The 17,666-nt window shown below is 38.6% G+C and overlaps 1 protein-coding gene across 2 annotated transcripts in view; it reads right to left on the bottom strand.

Moving 5' to 3' along the window:
• Positions 1-17,666, bottom strand: part of LOC102688985 (rho GTPase-activating protein 8) — a 36,577-nt gene that overhangs the window by 6,744 nt on the left and 12,167 nt on the right. For both annotated transcript variants that reach the window (XM_069192343.1, XM_006633642.3), the window contains 10 exons: positions 14,028-14,153; positions 12,804-12,891; positions 11,513-11,644; positions 10,837-10,923; positions 9,453-9,551; positions 6,810-6,920; positions 6,068-6,141; positions 5,363-5,440; positions 4,886-5,014; positions 2,480-2,583 (listed from right to left, as the gene is read on the bottom strand). In XM_069192343.1, the coding sequence (XP_069048444.1) occupies positions 2,480-2,583; positions 4,886-5,014; positions 5,363-5,440; positions 6,068-6,141; positions 6,810-6,920; positions 9,453-9,551; positions 10,837-10,923; positions 11,513-11,644; positions 12,804-12,891; positions 14,028-14,153 (1,028 nt within the window). The remainder of the gene's footprint in view (positions 1-2,479; positions 2,584-4,885; positions 5,015-5,362; positions 5,441-6,067; positions 6,142-6,809; positions 6,921-9,452; positions 9,552-10,836; positions 10,924-11,512; positions 11,645-12,803; positions 12,892-14,027; positions 14,154-17,666) is intronic.

Genomic DNA, 17,666 nt, shown 5'->3' with positions numbered 1-17,666 from the left:
ACTAACTTAACCACCAAATAAGCCAGATGGACTGAATGCCCTCCTCTCATTTACAAAGCCTCTTATGCTCCATTATGTAAGTTGATTGAAAGAGATTGCTGATTCACTGGTTTTGTTACATCCATTGTCTGCAAGTGACATATCAGTAATGCACAAAAGTAAAAACATTTCTATATAAACACAAACTCAACAGGTGTGTTGCTGTAACTTAATGTTGTGTGCTATTGCAAAGCACTATAACTTTGGCTCACCTTTCCTTCCTCATCTCCCTTACAGAAAAATCAAGTATAATGATAGTGAGATGAAAGAGCTTTCATGGGTTTTAGTTCACTCCACTGTCTTGAAACAATTTATTTCAAAATACAATGAAAGCATTTTAACATTGACAACATTGTGTTTCACACTCTTCTTTCTGCTATAATTATCTGGCACAGGGTTTCCAAGATCACTAGACAATTTATTTTTACACGTCTAGAGGGCAATTTGAAAGTGTTACATTTAAGGCTCCACGTTCTAAGCAACTCTCTTCTAATTAAACATTTAATTCTCCAGTAACAATGTAATGTTTGATGGAGTGAGAATAATGAATCATAAAATGGAAGCCAAATAACTTTCTGTTAAAGAAAAGCTGAAAGATTTTTGAAGCTGAAAGAATTAATTCAGGACCATAACACAGACATGGTTATGTTAACTGTTAAGACTTTGGCATACCAAAATCAACAATCTGAAATATACAAAAGAAGAAAGAAACCAGAGGTATAATTACCAGTCAGCCAATAAAACATCTGCAGTTGATGACAGAAAAAAATATCAGAGCTGTCAAGTAAAACCCTACAAGCACTGTGGGTGATTTCACCAAGTACCTTCAGAGAACCAGAGGCGAGCATTGCAAATCTACAGATTACAGACATTTTACAGATAGGCGAGACCAAAATTAACCTTTATCAAAGGGATGGAAACGCTAAAGTGTGGGGAAGGAAAGTAATTGCAGATGTTCCAAAGAACACTGCTGCTTGAGTCATGGTGGAGGTAATGTCACGGCCACCTCTGGGACAGGCTCACTCAACTTTAAACTAATGATGGCAGCATTTTGGAGGAGACCATATTTTATTTGAGGTTTTATAAAATCCATTTCATTTTAAACATAGCTATTTAATTTAACCAACTTGTTAAACTTTCTGTTGTGCATAGTCTTAGTAATTACCTTTATCTCTTCGATCAGTCACTTCTGAACCTAACCAGTCTGGGGGGGAAGGAGGGTTATAGAAGCCTAAATTCATATATACATATATGATAGGGAATCTCTTGGTTTAACATTGATTGTTTCCACAGCAGACATTGAACACTGAATATTGGTGAGTCCTGTTTTCAAGTTTGTTTGTTGTTGAGGCCTATGTCAGCAGGGTTCTGCAGAGTGTGCATGTAGTACTATTAAAACAAACTACACAGAAAATGATAACACATCCCATCAAATTTAACCTCTTTGCCCTTCACAGTACTTTGCAGTGTGGTTGTGCTGCCTCTTCTTGCTCTTAATCTAAGCGCACAGATGTAATTACACAATGATGCAGGAATGAATGTAAATCAGAGATCAGAGATGAGTTTAGTTGTGACAGAAGCGGCCATTTCTGGAGACCCAAGTCAATGTGTATTTCCCACAGTGCCCTGAATTACATCAGTGTTGCAGAGGGTTTTATAGACTGAGTCCAGCCAGTCTGACCACCCTGTGTCATTACCATGAATGGGTTTTTGAAGTACCATTAACAACATACTGCTGCTTATGGCCCAGTGGTTATTCCTGATGATGTTCCCCGTTTTTCATCTCTTTCTGAGATACCACATACAATAGCAAGTGTCTGTTTAAAACTCACTCAAGGGAGGTGAGGAGTAATAACCCTAGACCAGTGTCAGATTATTATTGCATATTCCTGCAGTGCTCTTTTTACCTACAGTACCATCCTGCAGACATTTTAAAAAATAAATGTTTACAGAAATAAGTCAGGCAGAAATATTAGGCTAAAAACAGAATAAACCATAAAACTATTAAACATCAAAACTCTTCAGCTGATCAAGTACTAATGATATGGTCACATCTATCTCCAACTGTAAAAATAGTTGAAAATGAAAACCTGTATTTTGGGCAAATTTACTAAAGGCGGGTCATGCATAGAAATAAAAAAAAAGAAAAACTTGATGAGGCACTCTGGAGTATAGTTTTGATAGATACAATCAGTAATATCATACAATAACACACAATGTGGCACAAAACCATGGTACCTCAATGCTAAAGGTTTAAGATGAGAAGTTTGTTTATGAAAGTCTTTGGTATACTTACCTGTAACTACACAATCGTAAGCCACTCTGCATATTTAGAAACACAAACCATTCACTGTAACACATTCGAATGAATCAATTTTCTTGTGCTTGTGCGGAGTTAAAAAAAAACATGATCCTTTGCCATGGACAAAATTACACTTACCATGTGCAGGAAGCATATAAGGTACTTGAGCACTATAAAGTTATGTTCTGGCAGACTCTCTATGATGTCTTTGCATGCTTTTACTCGCAGACTGCTCTCCACTCCTGCAATAGAGGGGGGAAAAACACTAAACCAGAAAAACATATTCACTGGTGTTCACCTATCTCAGCATTACTCATTATCTCAGCATTACCCGATATCACATTGCCTCTTATTCAGGTAAGGGTGTCACAGAGTCTACTGTGAATTGGCTGGTGGTGGAGGGGAGTCCCCATTACCTGTAAAGAGCTTTGAGTGGTGTGTCCAGAAAAAGCGCTATATAAGTGTAAGCAATTATTATTATTATTATTACTGCAAATTCTTAGTGTGAAAGGCAGGACTACACACTGTACCGGATGCCTGTCCATTGCAAGACATTAAAACACAGGAAGAACTTAGAGACGCTAATTAACCTAATGAGTCTTTGGAAAGTGCAAGGAAAACAGAGCGATACAGGTGGCTCTGGCCAAAGAGATTTTGCATCCTTTTAGCAGTACTTAAATAAAATGCCAGGGCAGGACCTCAACTGACTCACAACGAGTACAGTTTCCTTGCAACCAGTGCAATGAAAAACATCCTCACAGTTTTCTTAAAGTGACGACACAATTGTAACTACTGCAATTTTACTTTTCGCCATGGTACTGTAACTGTGCTGGGCAGTATAAATATTGCTCTTTTCAAATCTAAACTGAAGAACTTAAATGAGTGCAACATCTAAAATCGAAAGTGTTTGCATTCCAAGACAAATCTTGTCTCTTTAAAAAGATTAAAATTAATCTTTAAAAATTTGTTTGATTATGATTTATAGAACATATACAGTACAGTGTTTTTCATCTCAAAGGACCATAAAACACCTTACATACTGCATGTGAGTCCCTTCTTTCACCACATTATGCACCAGAAACAGTCCAGAGCAGGGCCGGCGGGGATGTGAGAGACTGCTTCAGCTAGTAAACTACAGAAGGAATTCCAGAAGGTAAGCCAGACTGTGCAAGACTGAAGTGGGGTTAAAAGAGTGCAGCAGGATAACAGCCCTATTCTCACAAATAATACCATGGTAGGCTCCAAAAAAAGAGGAGGCCATTTCATTACCCTTGCCAAATCTATGTGGCTGATTGATCTGAGGATTTCTTCCGGTCTTTTCTATAAAGAAGCCAAGGCTTCGGCTTTAAAAGTGTGTCTGGGCAACGTGATCAAATCAACTACAATACTTTGTGCGAAAACGTTTATCTTATTCTCAGTTCGGAATGTCTACCAACACCACTTACAGCAGCATCCAGGTCTTGTTAGAAGTCTCACATCCAACTATTGATCATGTCCACCTCGTCTTTGCTTCCAAGAGCAGGCTAGAATGTGGCAACATCAAAATGGTTGCCTTTATAGTCTATTTAATAAGGTCTCTTTGAGGAAAAATAGTATTCCCTTATTAGCAAGTTCAGAACAAAAAATGTGCTTTATTTACCCCCAAAGGCATTCCACTAGACAGGACAGCTTTTCATAACGAAGGAAAAAAACAAATATTCTTTGACAGGTCTTGGCTTGCATTATCTAACACTGTTCATGCTGAGATCTTGTTTTACTGTACCAAGGATTCTAATTGGCAAAGTATCCACTTAATTACCAGAGCTTATATCAACGTGTGAATGTAGTAAACAATATGTATTGTAGCCCACAGATGAGCACCATAGATGAACAACCAAACACGTGCATGGGCTCAGTCCCACATTCCAGAAATCCTAGTATGCTCAGCAGGGATTTTATAATAGGATCCTAGGTAGAGCAGCCATAATTATTTATGATGTTGCCAGTATGGCATTATGCCAGAAACACATGCAGAACATGTTTTTGGAAAGAGGCCTTTTTGGAGGATATGTGGCTGTCAAATGTCCATAAACATTTAAATGCTACAATCCGTCATCCAAGGTCAACAACCACATATTCGGAAGCTGGCAGCCTATTCAAAGTGAAAACCCCCTTCAAGTGGTCTCAAATACTATGATTTTTGGCACTTTAACTTAAGTTGGATAGGATAGACTTTCCTTAAGCCTGACCAGTTTATCTGAAGCCAGAAGATAAAGTTACAAGAAAAGGAAAGACCTTGAAATTTCATTTTCTATTTTCGAATGTCGCAGAACCTTACAGTATATGGACATGGCCTTTTGATATGTTAACAGGATAATACATTCTGATGCATGTGAAAATCATGGGAAATGAAGGCATGAAATGTACATCACTGCTACCGTGATGTACACCTAGAGACTCAGCAGGGCTGCAGCTGATCAGAGTTTAAGCCATACTACAAGTGCCCGAAAAACACACTACTGCCAGCAACAGAAACCTTTTGAAAAAATCCTCCTCCCTACTTACTGATTATATCTTGGATTTGCTCATAGAGTTCAAAGGTGAGCAGCGGCTCAGGCAGCTCTCGTAGGAAGGTTTTCAGGATGACAGCAGGGACGTGGATGTCGTTGTAGTCATCAAAGTTCACAGGCTTTCCTGATGAGAAGAGGCGGCAGTACATCTTTACAAAAACACTGGCAGTGTGCAGCCCCTTGCACTTCAACGTGACCATTTTCTACTCGACATCTAATGCACAGCACTACACTTCTCCTTCAATGCAGCCCATGAAAAAAAATCTCTTTAGCAATCAGCTACAGCGGAAACGCAGAGAGATGAATGAAATACAAGTAACAGCGCTTAATCACAGGCACTGGTGGGTAGGAAGCAGTTCAAATATTCACATCCTGGGTTTTTATCAATCTCCGTGTTCTTTTATCGATTTAAATAAACTGGTGTTACTATAAATGAAGTTGCCAGTGAAAAGGCGATGAACAGAATACTCACCTACATTGTACAGTTTCTGAATGTCTTTAACAAGCTGGACTCTGGCTGACCTTCTAAAAATGCCCTCTGTGTAAAGCCCTAGCAACACAAGATTGAATCAATTACACATCCTGAAGCCAAGAGCAGCCAGTAAATCTAACAGACTTCACAAAGATCCTATTTTCTCAGTTTTAACCACAGGTGTCCAAAGTGAAATCCTCAAGCTGACAAAATTATGCAGACTGTGTCCTAAGCAGCTCTGTTCTCATCCTACACTCAGCTCACAGTTAACATCTGTCAGTACATCCTCATAGGGAAATCTCTCTAGTATAAAGCCCATCTTTTGAGAGTGGTCTTTAAATTACGGTGGATAGAAACATTTTTATTCACGCAAGGTTTTGTAATTTGATCTATCACAATACTGTAGATCACTATATCAAAAACAGAACTGTAGAGAATAGCAATGAAATATTTAAATATTTTTTTAATTGGCTTTTAAAAAAAATATTGCTTGGCAAAACTAAGAAGAAATACTGAAAATGCTTGAGAAAATAATTATACATAAACAAAACAAAGTTGTATTACAGTTCATGAAGTTGAATTCTGCAGTGGAATTGAAATCAGGCAATTCCATTAAAGTAGTACCCTGTGTTTCTGGGGTTTTTTAAACAATTTCACTGCATCACAATAATGTTTTTGAAGAAAAATCTCCCATCAACACTCTACCTTTCTCTCGAATATAGGACACAGTTTGAGACATCACTGGGGGGATTAACAGTCCTTTGTTTTTCTCTCGAATGCTGGAGAGAACAAAATAAATGATATTTGTCATTGAATAATTGATCACAATCAATTTACCATTTATGCACACTAGACCAAAGCACAGGTGATGCACAACAGGTGTTATTTGATCTCTTCCCCTTCACCATCTGAGAATCCTGAGCAGAAATGTTGAATGTGAAAGGGCAGAGTTCCTGAGCATCTACTCAGCAAATGGTTACAGCATATTCAGGCTAACTATACCAGAATTAGCTACCAGACCAGTGGCTCACCAGTGAAAATCAGAATTTCAGCACATTTGTTATCTTTCAATGTCAGTGAATAAGGCATTAAATCAATATCACAGAATCTTAAAAGTTATCAAAAAGCATCACCTATTTCAGACAAGATTTGACCCTTCTGTGACACAAAATGTATATCCCTGCCTACATCTCCCAATTTAATGAGTTGATAAAGAATAAAGTATTTCTAGCATCCCACTCAAACACAATTTTAACAAAGTAAGACATACCAACTAGTTTAATTTAGGTAACAATGAGAAAAACATTATTACCATTAAGACAAAAAACAAAAACAATTGTAGAATTGTAGAACTAACTCATTCTGGGATTTTGATCCCTAAAAAAATCAAAACAGGTCTTCGATTAAATCCTGTAAACCCAAACCGTCAGAAGAGATCCATACTCACTACTGCAGGCTCACCGCGAACTGCTGTGTGGGGAGAGGTGGCCGAGGGGGGGGCGTCTTTATAGGAGGTGGAGGACCTCCTCTCTGTGCAGCTCTCAGCTTCTCATCATGTCTGTGAGACACAAGAATACACAGGACTGCCACACAAAGCCAAGGACACAAAGAAGACCAGGTGCAAGTGCAAGAAAGAACAGTACGTTTCTGATGCAGCAGGAGATGCTTCCATCTTCTAGGACACAAGAGTAAAATGCAAGAGGCTAAAGTGAACTTTTTTGAAAAACTGGAACTGTTGCTACTGTAAATATGTACTATATACTGTACAAAATACATAAATAATGCCGTAAAAAGAGAATGGAAACTATTTTTAGTGACATAAAAAAGAGAGTAGTTCAAAAGGAGAGCCGCAGACTGTGCTCAGAGCCAGAAAGAGAAAAATCTGGAGGAGGACATACAGAGAAGCATCTGCTCCTATAGAGCAACTGAAACAGCAGTAGAAGGCTCTAAGTTTAGGAGGGTTTCCGAAAGAGCAGTGGTTAAACTCATCAATAGGAACTGTGGGCCTCTGTGACCGAAGAGAAGGGCTTGAGAGAATATGGGGTACAAGAGGCAAATCAAACTCACAGAAGGACTCTTCTACCAAGACATCCAGGGTGCTAGAGAGAGGAGCTGTTTCTTTAAGGCAGCTGGCCCATTAGTAGAGCGACAGGCATGGAGCTGCCACTGCGGGCGGAGGCCTGTGGCTCACAGGAGGAGATGCACAGCATGCGAAATGAGTGGAGAGGTCTGATGGTGATGATGGTACTGGTGGCAACTCACGGGCTAGACAGAGGAAGATACGGCCTTTCCGTAGTCTGGCCATACCACAGCTTCAGGAAAGAATCGTGGAGCGAGAATCCCAGAGAAAAGGATACAGAAAATCCCAGAGAAACATAGGAAAGGATATAACTTGAACTTGAACTGTATTGCCATATGTAACCGGTACTGGTACAATGGAATTCTTACTTACAGAAAGTCTCTCGATTGTAAAACAAGTGTAAAAAACAAAACAAAGTGCAAACAGTGCATTAAGACAATGTACAAACAAACAATAGACAATGTGCAAGTAAACATGTAGACAGTTTGAATGTAAACAATACAGACGTGTAAACAATGACTGGAGATGTGCAATAGATAAGAATCATAACGAGGTAGATGGTGATGGTGTAGGTGTGGTCCGAGGAGCATGGCTAAATGTGTTCGCCAGTCTCACTGCTTGTGGATAGAAGCTATTGAAGAATCTAGTGGTAAGTGTCTGTATGCTCTTATATCTTTTGCCTGAGGGCAGTGGGGTGAAGAGCTCATGCCCGGGGTGGTGACTGTCCTCTGTGATGGCCAGAATTCTACCACGGCAGCGGTCCTCATAGAGCTGTTTAATCTCGGTGAGACCGCAGCCGATGATCTTCTGGGCCATATTGACCATTCTCTGCAGTGCCTTTCTTTCTCGTGAAGAGGTGTTGCCATACCACACAGTGATCCCGTTGGTGAGGACGCTCTCGATGGTGCAGCGGTAGAAATTCACCAACACAGGTACTGGCATCCCCCATCGCTTGAGGCACCTCAAGAAATAAAGGCGCTGCTGAGCCTTCTTCATGATAGAGTCAGAGTTCACAGTCCAGGTTAGATCTTTAGAGATGTGAATTCCCAAAAACCTAAAGCTGGTGACTGTTTCCACTTCCGTTCCATCAATACTGAGTGGGCTGTGAGTGTATGGCCTGTGTCTCCGAAAGTCCACTATTAGCTCTTTCGTTTTCTTTATGTTCAAGTCCAGGTTATTGCTATGACACCACCTAAGCAGCTGTACAACTTCATCCCTGTAAGTGGACTCGTCATCATCACTGATCAGTCCTATTATAGTGGTGTCATCTGCAAACTTAATGATGCGGTTGTTGCTGTGTCTTTCTGTGGAGTCGTGAGTAAATAGGGAGTACAACCTTGGACTCAGACAGCAGCCTTGTGGGGTTCCAGTGCTCAGGGTGAGTGGTGTTGATGTTTTATTGCCTATCCGCACCACCTGTGGTCTCTCGATAAGAAAGTCCAGCAGCCAGTTGCAGACAGAGTTGCACAGACCTAATCCCCTGAGCTTTGTCACCAGTTGACTGGGTATGATGGAATTGAATGCTGAACTGTAGTCCACAAACAGCATTCTCACATACGAGTTCTTAGTGTCCAGGTGTTCCAAGGCTGTATGCAGAGCCAGGGAGACAGCATCATCCATTGATCTGTTGTTCTGGTAGGTGAACTGAGAGGAGGTCATCAAGCTTGTTTGGTTTGTTAGTAGGTCACTGAGCCGAGCCATTCAATTCATCCAGCAATTTCATGAAAGAAGCTGGTGTTTTGACTTACAGAATATACAGTAGCTACATAATAGGTGCAAGAAGTGCCTCCTTTTCTTACACTTCAATGCACTTCCATGTAATTTCATTCTTGATACTGAAGACATCTAAACCTTTCTGTTGCCACTGTTTCTGTTTGCCTCTCTGCCTATTTTAGTATAATCAACAAATCTGACTAGTTTGCTAATTATATGATATAGATTCGGAAGAGCAACAGGCCAAAAAAAAAGTACTGTGAAGGATGGCTGGCAAGATCCAAGCAAATACTCTACCTCATGACTTCAGGTGGAATAATAAGCTGGTCGTAGTTAAGATGCTCTCTTAATTCACCCAGATAGTTGACGTATGTAACCTTCTTCCCAAATTTATGACTGTAAATAAAAACAAAGGGGTAGATAATTAATGTTAGACAAAAGAAGCATTACAATCTACAAAAAAGCTGTGACTACTAAATGCTAAAAACTGAAACATTAATAATGTATGTAAAATATATTTTTAACCTTAATTCTCAAGCATGCAACTCAAATGATTTACTATATAAGAACTTGTGATATGGATGTACAATGCCAGTGCTAGTATGAAAAAACTTGTTAGTTTGGATTTGCAAACTAGATGTGCTCATACATGGCATGTATGCTCTGAGAATGTTGCAGTCGGGAACGTCACAAAGTTAAGTCATTATAGCATTCAGAGCCCATACATGTACCAGAACTAGATACAAGCCGTGTTACTAGCTGAAGCATCAGTGACTGACCCACAATTTTTGGTCCCCTGAAGGTGAAGGTGGGATGAAACACCTGAAGGGTGTGTGATCTCCTGAATGATTGTGCTCAATCGTCTGATGCCCCTCTCTTGGCCATGCTATGACTAATATAACCAGGCTGCAGTGGACTCACTTGTGGTCCATATTAATCGCAGGTAGCATTTTAGATTTGCCATAGGTGGTGCTTTTTTGCTGAATCTTGACTCTTTGTCTAATTTGCTGCATTTGGCCCATTGGCACACAAAAATTTCCAAATATTATTGGAGATGCATGCTTAAGAGTCACATTCAGTTGATGGTGGTAGTATTATTGTGGAAAACATCAGTGACGACTGTTTGTTGTTAAACATAATCCCATTGGACAGTTATTGTGTATGCCTAGCAGATTTCAATATTTATAGAATTATCTTCCATTGCTTTTAACAACAACACTGACATTAACGTTATTTCTTATTCTTAAGCACTAAAGAATAAGTGACTAAAAACATTTTGTATCAAACTCTGATCAGTGCCATACAATATGTATTTGATACTGTAATGCTAAACTCTTACTCAACACAGCACTACAAGGATGATTTGGATAGACATCTCTAACATTTCCTTGCTTTGATCCAAACTAATACTGAACCCGTCAGGTACTGATGACTTATCTTTCTTCAAGGTATCAATGTAACGTACTGTAACGTGTCCTTTGTTTAGCAAAGTTACGAACTACCCCGTCAAAGACGTACTGAATAGTTACGAAGAGTTGCCACAAACATACAAACCTAACTTTATCCTCTGTAAAGGATGTACCCAAATCTGGTGCTGTATGTCGACAGTGTTTTGCCAACTACAATGTAAAACTTCACCTGACAAGGCACTCAGCCAATGGTAAAACAGCATTGCACATACCTTATAAGGGGCTTAAATATGTTCCATAGGATTCTGATAAAGTTAGTGGGATGGACAACATACAGAGCTTTCAAATTTTTCTTGTATCTGTACGAATAAAACAAAAACAATGGGGTTTATATTAAAATAATTTACGAAGAACTAACAAATTTCAAATTTACAAAAGTTACAAAAATAACTGTAATTCTGAAAACGTTTCTTCTGGTACAATGTGCCATTCAACTAAACAGCACTGTGTACTTTTTACTTTATACAGTATAATCCAGATTGTATTTTTTATATACAGGTGCATGACTACGTTTCACAGATAAAAAGCATTTAACTACAATGTAAAACATAAACCAAGCTAACGCTGTGCCCTCCCCATATGTTTTCAGTATCTTTTTAGGGATCATTAACTAGTAACAAATATTCCAGCACTTGTTTTCATTAGTGCTACGCAAGGAAAAATGTAACAAGAAGCAAGCAGAAATATTTTGCTCAACATCAGAGATTTATAAAGTCTCTCGTTTAAGAAAATTAAATTTAATTAAATTATTAACTGTGGCACTTAAGTATACCTTTGAAGTGCCAGCAGACTAAATTGAGACACTGTACACAAACACTTCAGTGCTTAAAATATTCAAGCATTGGGGGAGTAAATACTGTAAGGGGTGAGGAGCTATAAATGTCATACTTTCTGTCAAATTCCTTGTAGGCCTGTCGAAGCCACGCAAGGGAGGGTTTATTGCGGCTCCTGAGTCCGTAGTGAAAGTAGACAATGGTGTAATCGCTCTCCACATACTGATCCAGTGTGTATTTTAAGTATCTTTGAAGAGAGCAAAGAAAACATACGCTTTAACACAAGACAGCTATGAAGCAAACCCTGAAGTCAAATCAGACTTAAACATAAGTGCAAGGCACACATAGTTCTTTTATTTTGGCTGTTTCAAAATGTCTGCATTGAAAAAGATAAATGACTAAATAAACATTTCACTACATGGAACGTTATTGGATTTTGTATAATTCTGCTTTGTTAATTTACCAGAAATGAACATAAACCCAGATGCACAGAATGTGTAGAATTTAAAAGGAGGACACTTAAAAACAATTATAAAGAAAAGGGATGTAGGACAGACACATATTGGAAAGTCAAAGTCACAATTTACAGAAAGCTTGATACCAGTTAATTGGATGAATGGATACAAAAATGTGGCTGAAAAAATCTGTTGGTGGCCAGAAACAGTGATCACACTATTTCATCTTCCATTCCTTGAACCATTTATTCACTCTTATCTACTGAACATGAAAAGGAGGGGCAGTATGCTCCTGTATAGATAAAAGGTGGCGTTTGACCAGTATGATGATGTAAAAACAGTAATGAGTCAGGATCTACCATTACTGTAAGACATGAGAAGGAGACTCCAACACTGGGAGAGCATAAAGGGTTAAACCTGGCAGGGTAAACGTTTGACCATCTTCACCTTGGATAAATGAAATGCTGTAATGTTCTGAACCAAGTTTGTTCAAGTCTTTAACAAACTGAACCTGAGAGTACTCCAAAACTCTCATTAGACTACCAGACTAGTTTTTAGTTTCAGAGTTCTCAGAGCTGTATTTTTAAAACATAATAATAAAATAATGAGCCATCATATGGTCTTCCTGCAGCTTACTGAGTTCACATACACAGTTTAGTTTGGAATGACTACATCACTTTGATTTTGATAGTACTGTGATCATTTATATCTCACTATATGGCACCTGAAAATATTTTTTTTAGTTTGTACTGTAAATCCTGTGTACATATTGTTAATCTAGTACACTCTTTTTTCTGGAAGACATTAAAGTTTTTTCACGTAACCATTGGCCATACACATTCAGGTAACACACATGAACCCCTTTAGCATTTTTGAACACATTTTGAACTCATTTTTTACTCTTCAAAAACAACAAAATAGTCTTCCAGGTAAAAAAAAAAGCCTACTTACTCAAGGAGTCTCTGGTGATTGAGCTGGTGGGAAGGAGGCATGCAGCAGCTGCTGAAGATAATCAGCTTCCTGCCGTAATTGTCATCCCCTGGAGAGAACACACGTTCAACCAAGAAACAAGTCAGGCTGCTGCTTGAACTCTTTCACTCTGGGTGGAATAAAGAATCTGAAATGAACTGCGTCGCTTCACTAACCCAAACAATGGGGCTCATTTTTGAATTTTTTCAATCAGGCAAACTGTCAGCACATAAAAGCTAAGGGAAGCAAGGCAAGGTTGCTGCTGGAAGAGGTGTTAGTGGGGCCAGTAGGAGGCACTCACCCTGCGGTCTGTGTGGGTCCTAATGCTCCAGTGTAGTGACGGGCACACTATACTCTAAAAAGATGCCATTCTTTAGATGAGACATAAAACCAAAATCCTGACTCTCTGTGGTCATTAAAATCCTAGTGCGTTTCTCAAAAAGAGTAGGGGTGTTACCCCGGCGTCCTGGCCAAATTTGCCCTTGGCCTTTACCAATAATGGCCTCCTAATACTCCCCATCTATAAGAGCAGCTTCATCACTCTGTTCTCCTCACTGACAGCTGACGTGTGGTGAGTGTACTGGCGCACTATGGCTGCTGTCACATCATTCTTGTTGGGGCTACACATTGGTGGTGGTGGAGGGGAGTCCCTACAACCATTAAGTGCTTTAAGTAGAGTGTTCAGAAAAGCTATATATGGTTATTATTATTATTATTATTATTATTAAAAGGCATGATATATTGTAAGGTTTTTAAGAGGCTGCTGAGTTTTTTTGATACGATGACAAGAGCACACTAATCATTTGGTGAAGAAAACTGGATCAACATCTAGTTAAATCTACAATGTCCAGATGTACCAAATACAGAAACCCCTAGACGTCTCTCACTGGGTACTGCTCAGATCAGAGGTGTCAAACACATGGCCGGTGGACTGGGTCTGGGCTGCTAAGCCCATTTGTCCAGTTCATTTATTTGAGAGAGAAAAATAAAAAAGCTCAGTTTTGCTTGAACAACAGTACAGTAGATGGTAAAACTATGACTCAAGCAAATGCAAGCAGTATGATTAAACTCAGTCAGGCATCATTACACGGTAGAATAACAAAGTCATGTCTTACTGTTAGACGTTACTGCAAAACACTTAGTTTGGCACATTTTTTCATTTGTTTAAAATGACTGACTACTGTCCAGCCATTTACTTTAATGTACCAGTGACTTGCAGAATCCCATGTCGTGCCACATCATAGTAAGGGTGATTGTAGTCACACGCTGCTCCTGATATGGATCCTGGACTCTCTCCTAGTTGCTCTTGCTCTTCCTCTTCTTTCTGTAACTCTGTGGACAGAAGAAACAGAAAGAGGAGATCAGCACAAGCTGACATAACATCAGCATTCATGAAAGATATGCTTATCCAATGATTTGCAAAAGGCTGAAGGTTTAAAGGTTACATTCACTGAATATCTAAGCCCAGACCTTGATATAATTTTGGGACTTGCTGCAGATCAGTATTCAAAAGTAAATGACACAATAATGTCACACATACAGATAAGGCTGACTCTAGGGTTATGGTTAGTATTACAGTACTCTAGGGTTGGGGGTAGGTTTGGAACTATGGATAGGACAAGCACAAAAGCTTAGAGCTGGAAGAAGGATTTAAGGCGAGACTGAAGATACTGTGATGACCAGGTGTGGACTTTAGAGTTAGGGTTATGGCTAGGGTTTATGTAGGTGATTTATTATTTTTTCAAGGTAGTACACAACTTGGGTTTAATGACCCTTAAATAACTAATTACAGATGTATTTATTTTTGCAATTGTCAGGAATGAGCACATACTGTAAGGCACACTATAAACACAAGGTACACTTTAAGACAAGGAATTACAAAAGAAAACAGCATACATACAGCAATGTTCCCTCGAATTTTTAATGGCCTGTGCGCGCAAAAAAAGTTGTGCAATTTTTTCTCAAGTATCAAAAACTTATGCGCACTAAATTGAGTGCATGTAAAATTGTCAACCTTAAATTATTTTTTGTTAATATACTCATTCTCATAGAAGCATAGAGATCCATAAGACCGGGACAGCGATTCAACGAGCCCATTCATAGAGACTGTGAGTGTCGAGCGAGCATGAACAGTGAGCTACGAGACTGCGAGAGCATAAATATCGGTTTTCGAGTAGCAATAATAATGCACACAGCCAAGTTGGGCCTCTCGCAGCCAGTCTCATGTGGTCAAATGAGCATTTTTCAATTAACGACCGTGTTTGTTTTATTATTAGAATTTTTTTTTATTTAATTTTTTGTGCGGAGTTCAATTTCCTGTGTGCGCTGATATCATAACCTGTGTGGGTGTGCGCGCACACGCACAGCTTAGAGGGGACATTAATATACGGTATGTACATAAAGATTTAGATTGTAAGTCTAGGTGAGATTTGATTGGAAGAACTGGAGAGTGGTGTTATTTGTGTTTCCAAAATCACAGCTTGTGAAAAATGGGCTGTGACCCAAAGCTGAAAGAATGTTGGCCTATTCCTATTCCTGTTTGGATTTGATAACAATACACTGTTATCAGCCTCCAAGAAACAGTTATTAGTATCAGTAGCCTTTATCTTTACATGCCACCTGTTTTTTCCTTGCAACAATTGTTCTCATAGAACAGTTCAGAAAACATATAAAACATTTTGTTCTGAGAATGCTTTTTTTTCAGTGACTCACTTCCTCATCCAAAATCAGTCATCACCAGTAGTCAGAGAAGTTATTTATAGGAGTGAGGAGTCAGTCAAAATGCTACAAATCTCAAATTAATTCCAGCTGGGTACAGGGCCTGCAAAAATGTCATATATTCATCAATATTAATGTACCTCAGGTAAATGAATATGGATGAATCACAAGAACACTGCTGATATTTAATTGCAAACCTAGTGTTCTTTTCACAGATCTAAGGTGTTACAAATGTAACAGAACTCTACTTTAAAACTAATTTTGGCAGCCTGAGAAGCAGTAAGAGAAACTTTACAACAGTAAGATTTTTTTATAACGTCACATTTTTCAGAGACAGAAAAGGCCACAAACCTGAAGTATCAAACTGTCCTTCAGGTACAACGAGCACACTGATATTTGCTCTTCCTCATCTCTTGTTTGGTTCTAATTTGATTGATTGCACACAAAAAAAATGTATTTCCAGGCTTCAAAGTGATTTATAGGTAGTGTATCTCGAATCCCCCTTATCTTTCATACAATGAACAGCATAAGACAAGGACAATGTTAAATATGTCCTATTGGAAATGATTATATTGTCTCAGTAACTGAGGCCCACAGATAGAACCCTCTGGGGCCTAGAATTCAGCACTTGTATATACAAAACAAACTTTTAATCTAGGTTCAAATAAAAACAGTATAATTGGAAAAGCTTTACTTCATTTCCAAACATTTTTTTTTTCAAAAACACAATTTAAAAGTACAAAATTAACCATTCCCTACCATTACACATGTTGGAAGTAACTTTTGCGGTGCCACAAGAATCTAGGGACAATAATCAAACATCTAGCTACTGTCAACATTTTCGATTCTCTGGAGCTTCAAAGCAAGAAAGGAACTGAAATGTTCTTGAGTTGTTTTGGGTCTGAGACACATTGATAAAAAAAAACCATCTGGTTTACCTTGGTTAATTAAGTTCTTGCTGAATCATTACCAGTGACTAACAGTCCAGGAACAGACAAAGGGGTTAGAAAGGGACAGCCAGCAAGACAAGGGAAGAGGAGAAGAGACAGATCCAGGGGGGAGGTCCTTATGTAGATTTAACACCAGATTCGAGATGGGTATTTTAACCATTCTGTTCCTTTAGGAAATTGATTTTTCTGTATAACGAATTGAATTAATTATGAAATTATAATTGGGAAACATAGGAGAATGGACATGCCATGTCCTTTGTGATCTTGTCTTTCTACTTAGTGTCAAGTCTTGAGTAATAATGGCATTATGGAGGTGGTATCCCACTGTAAATCCCATCTTTAAGTCTATGTGGTGAGACCAGACTTTCTTCAAGTGGAAAACACAGGAGTGTTGGTGTTCAAACGGATTGTGAACACAAACAAACAAAACATGTCAACAGCACGTCTCCTGCAGATCTTATACTGTAGATTAAAAAATTGAATATGCAATCACTTCCCCTTCCATTAATTTAGAATTTAAGAATACAATCTATCCTAATAACTTCAGGAGGACAAAGGAATATAAAAACAATTATAGTACTGTACCTTCAATCTAAGGTTACAAACAGTAATTGAAAGTAATTCCTGTTCAAAATGCCACAGGTCATCCAACAGCTAAGGAACTCTAATTTATCATCTCCATTTGGTCTTCAAACTCCTGGGTAGGATACCAAAACCCATTTTTGCTGTGATGAAAGTACATGAAAAAAGGGAAAGGTTGCATATTTTGTGTTTAGGATGTTTATCTCATAAAGCCAGCAAGGAAGGCAAGGTAAGAAATTTACAGTAGTGCGATCCGTTTCGCTTTTTAGTAAATACAATTCTCAAGACAGAAATTTGTACAGAATGCAATAATTGGTTCGGATTGATTTGTGGTTATAAAAGTATGTCTTTCAGCAGAACTGAAAGAAGCCTGCTGCAATGACCAGATTGCATCACTGACTCAAACACTTTTACTCTTGCTGTCTCTAATCTGGTTCACTCTACATGCATTTTTGCAAATGCACCTGAGAGACAAGTATGTTCATATTAATACATTGTCTTAAAATGGAGAATGTCATAACATACAAGAACACAGAACCCCAAATATACTAAGATAACTGAGAAGTAATAATGTGTAAAATTTCAAAGAAACATG

Source organism: Lepisosteus oculatus, chromosome 7 (assembly GCF_040954835.1).
Source record: "Lepisosteus oculatus isolate fLepOcu1 chromosome 7, fLepOcu1.hap2, whole genome shotgun sequence".
Classification (NCBI taxonomy): domain Eukaryota; kingdom Metazoa; phylum Chordata; class Actinopteri; order Semionotiformes; family Lepisosteidae; genus Lepisosteus; species Lepisosteus oculatus.
The sequence above is the reverse complement of the archived record's forward strand: the minus strand, read 5'-3'. Positions and strand labels throughout refer to the sequence as shown.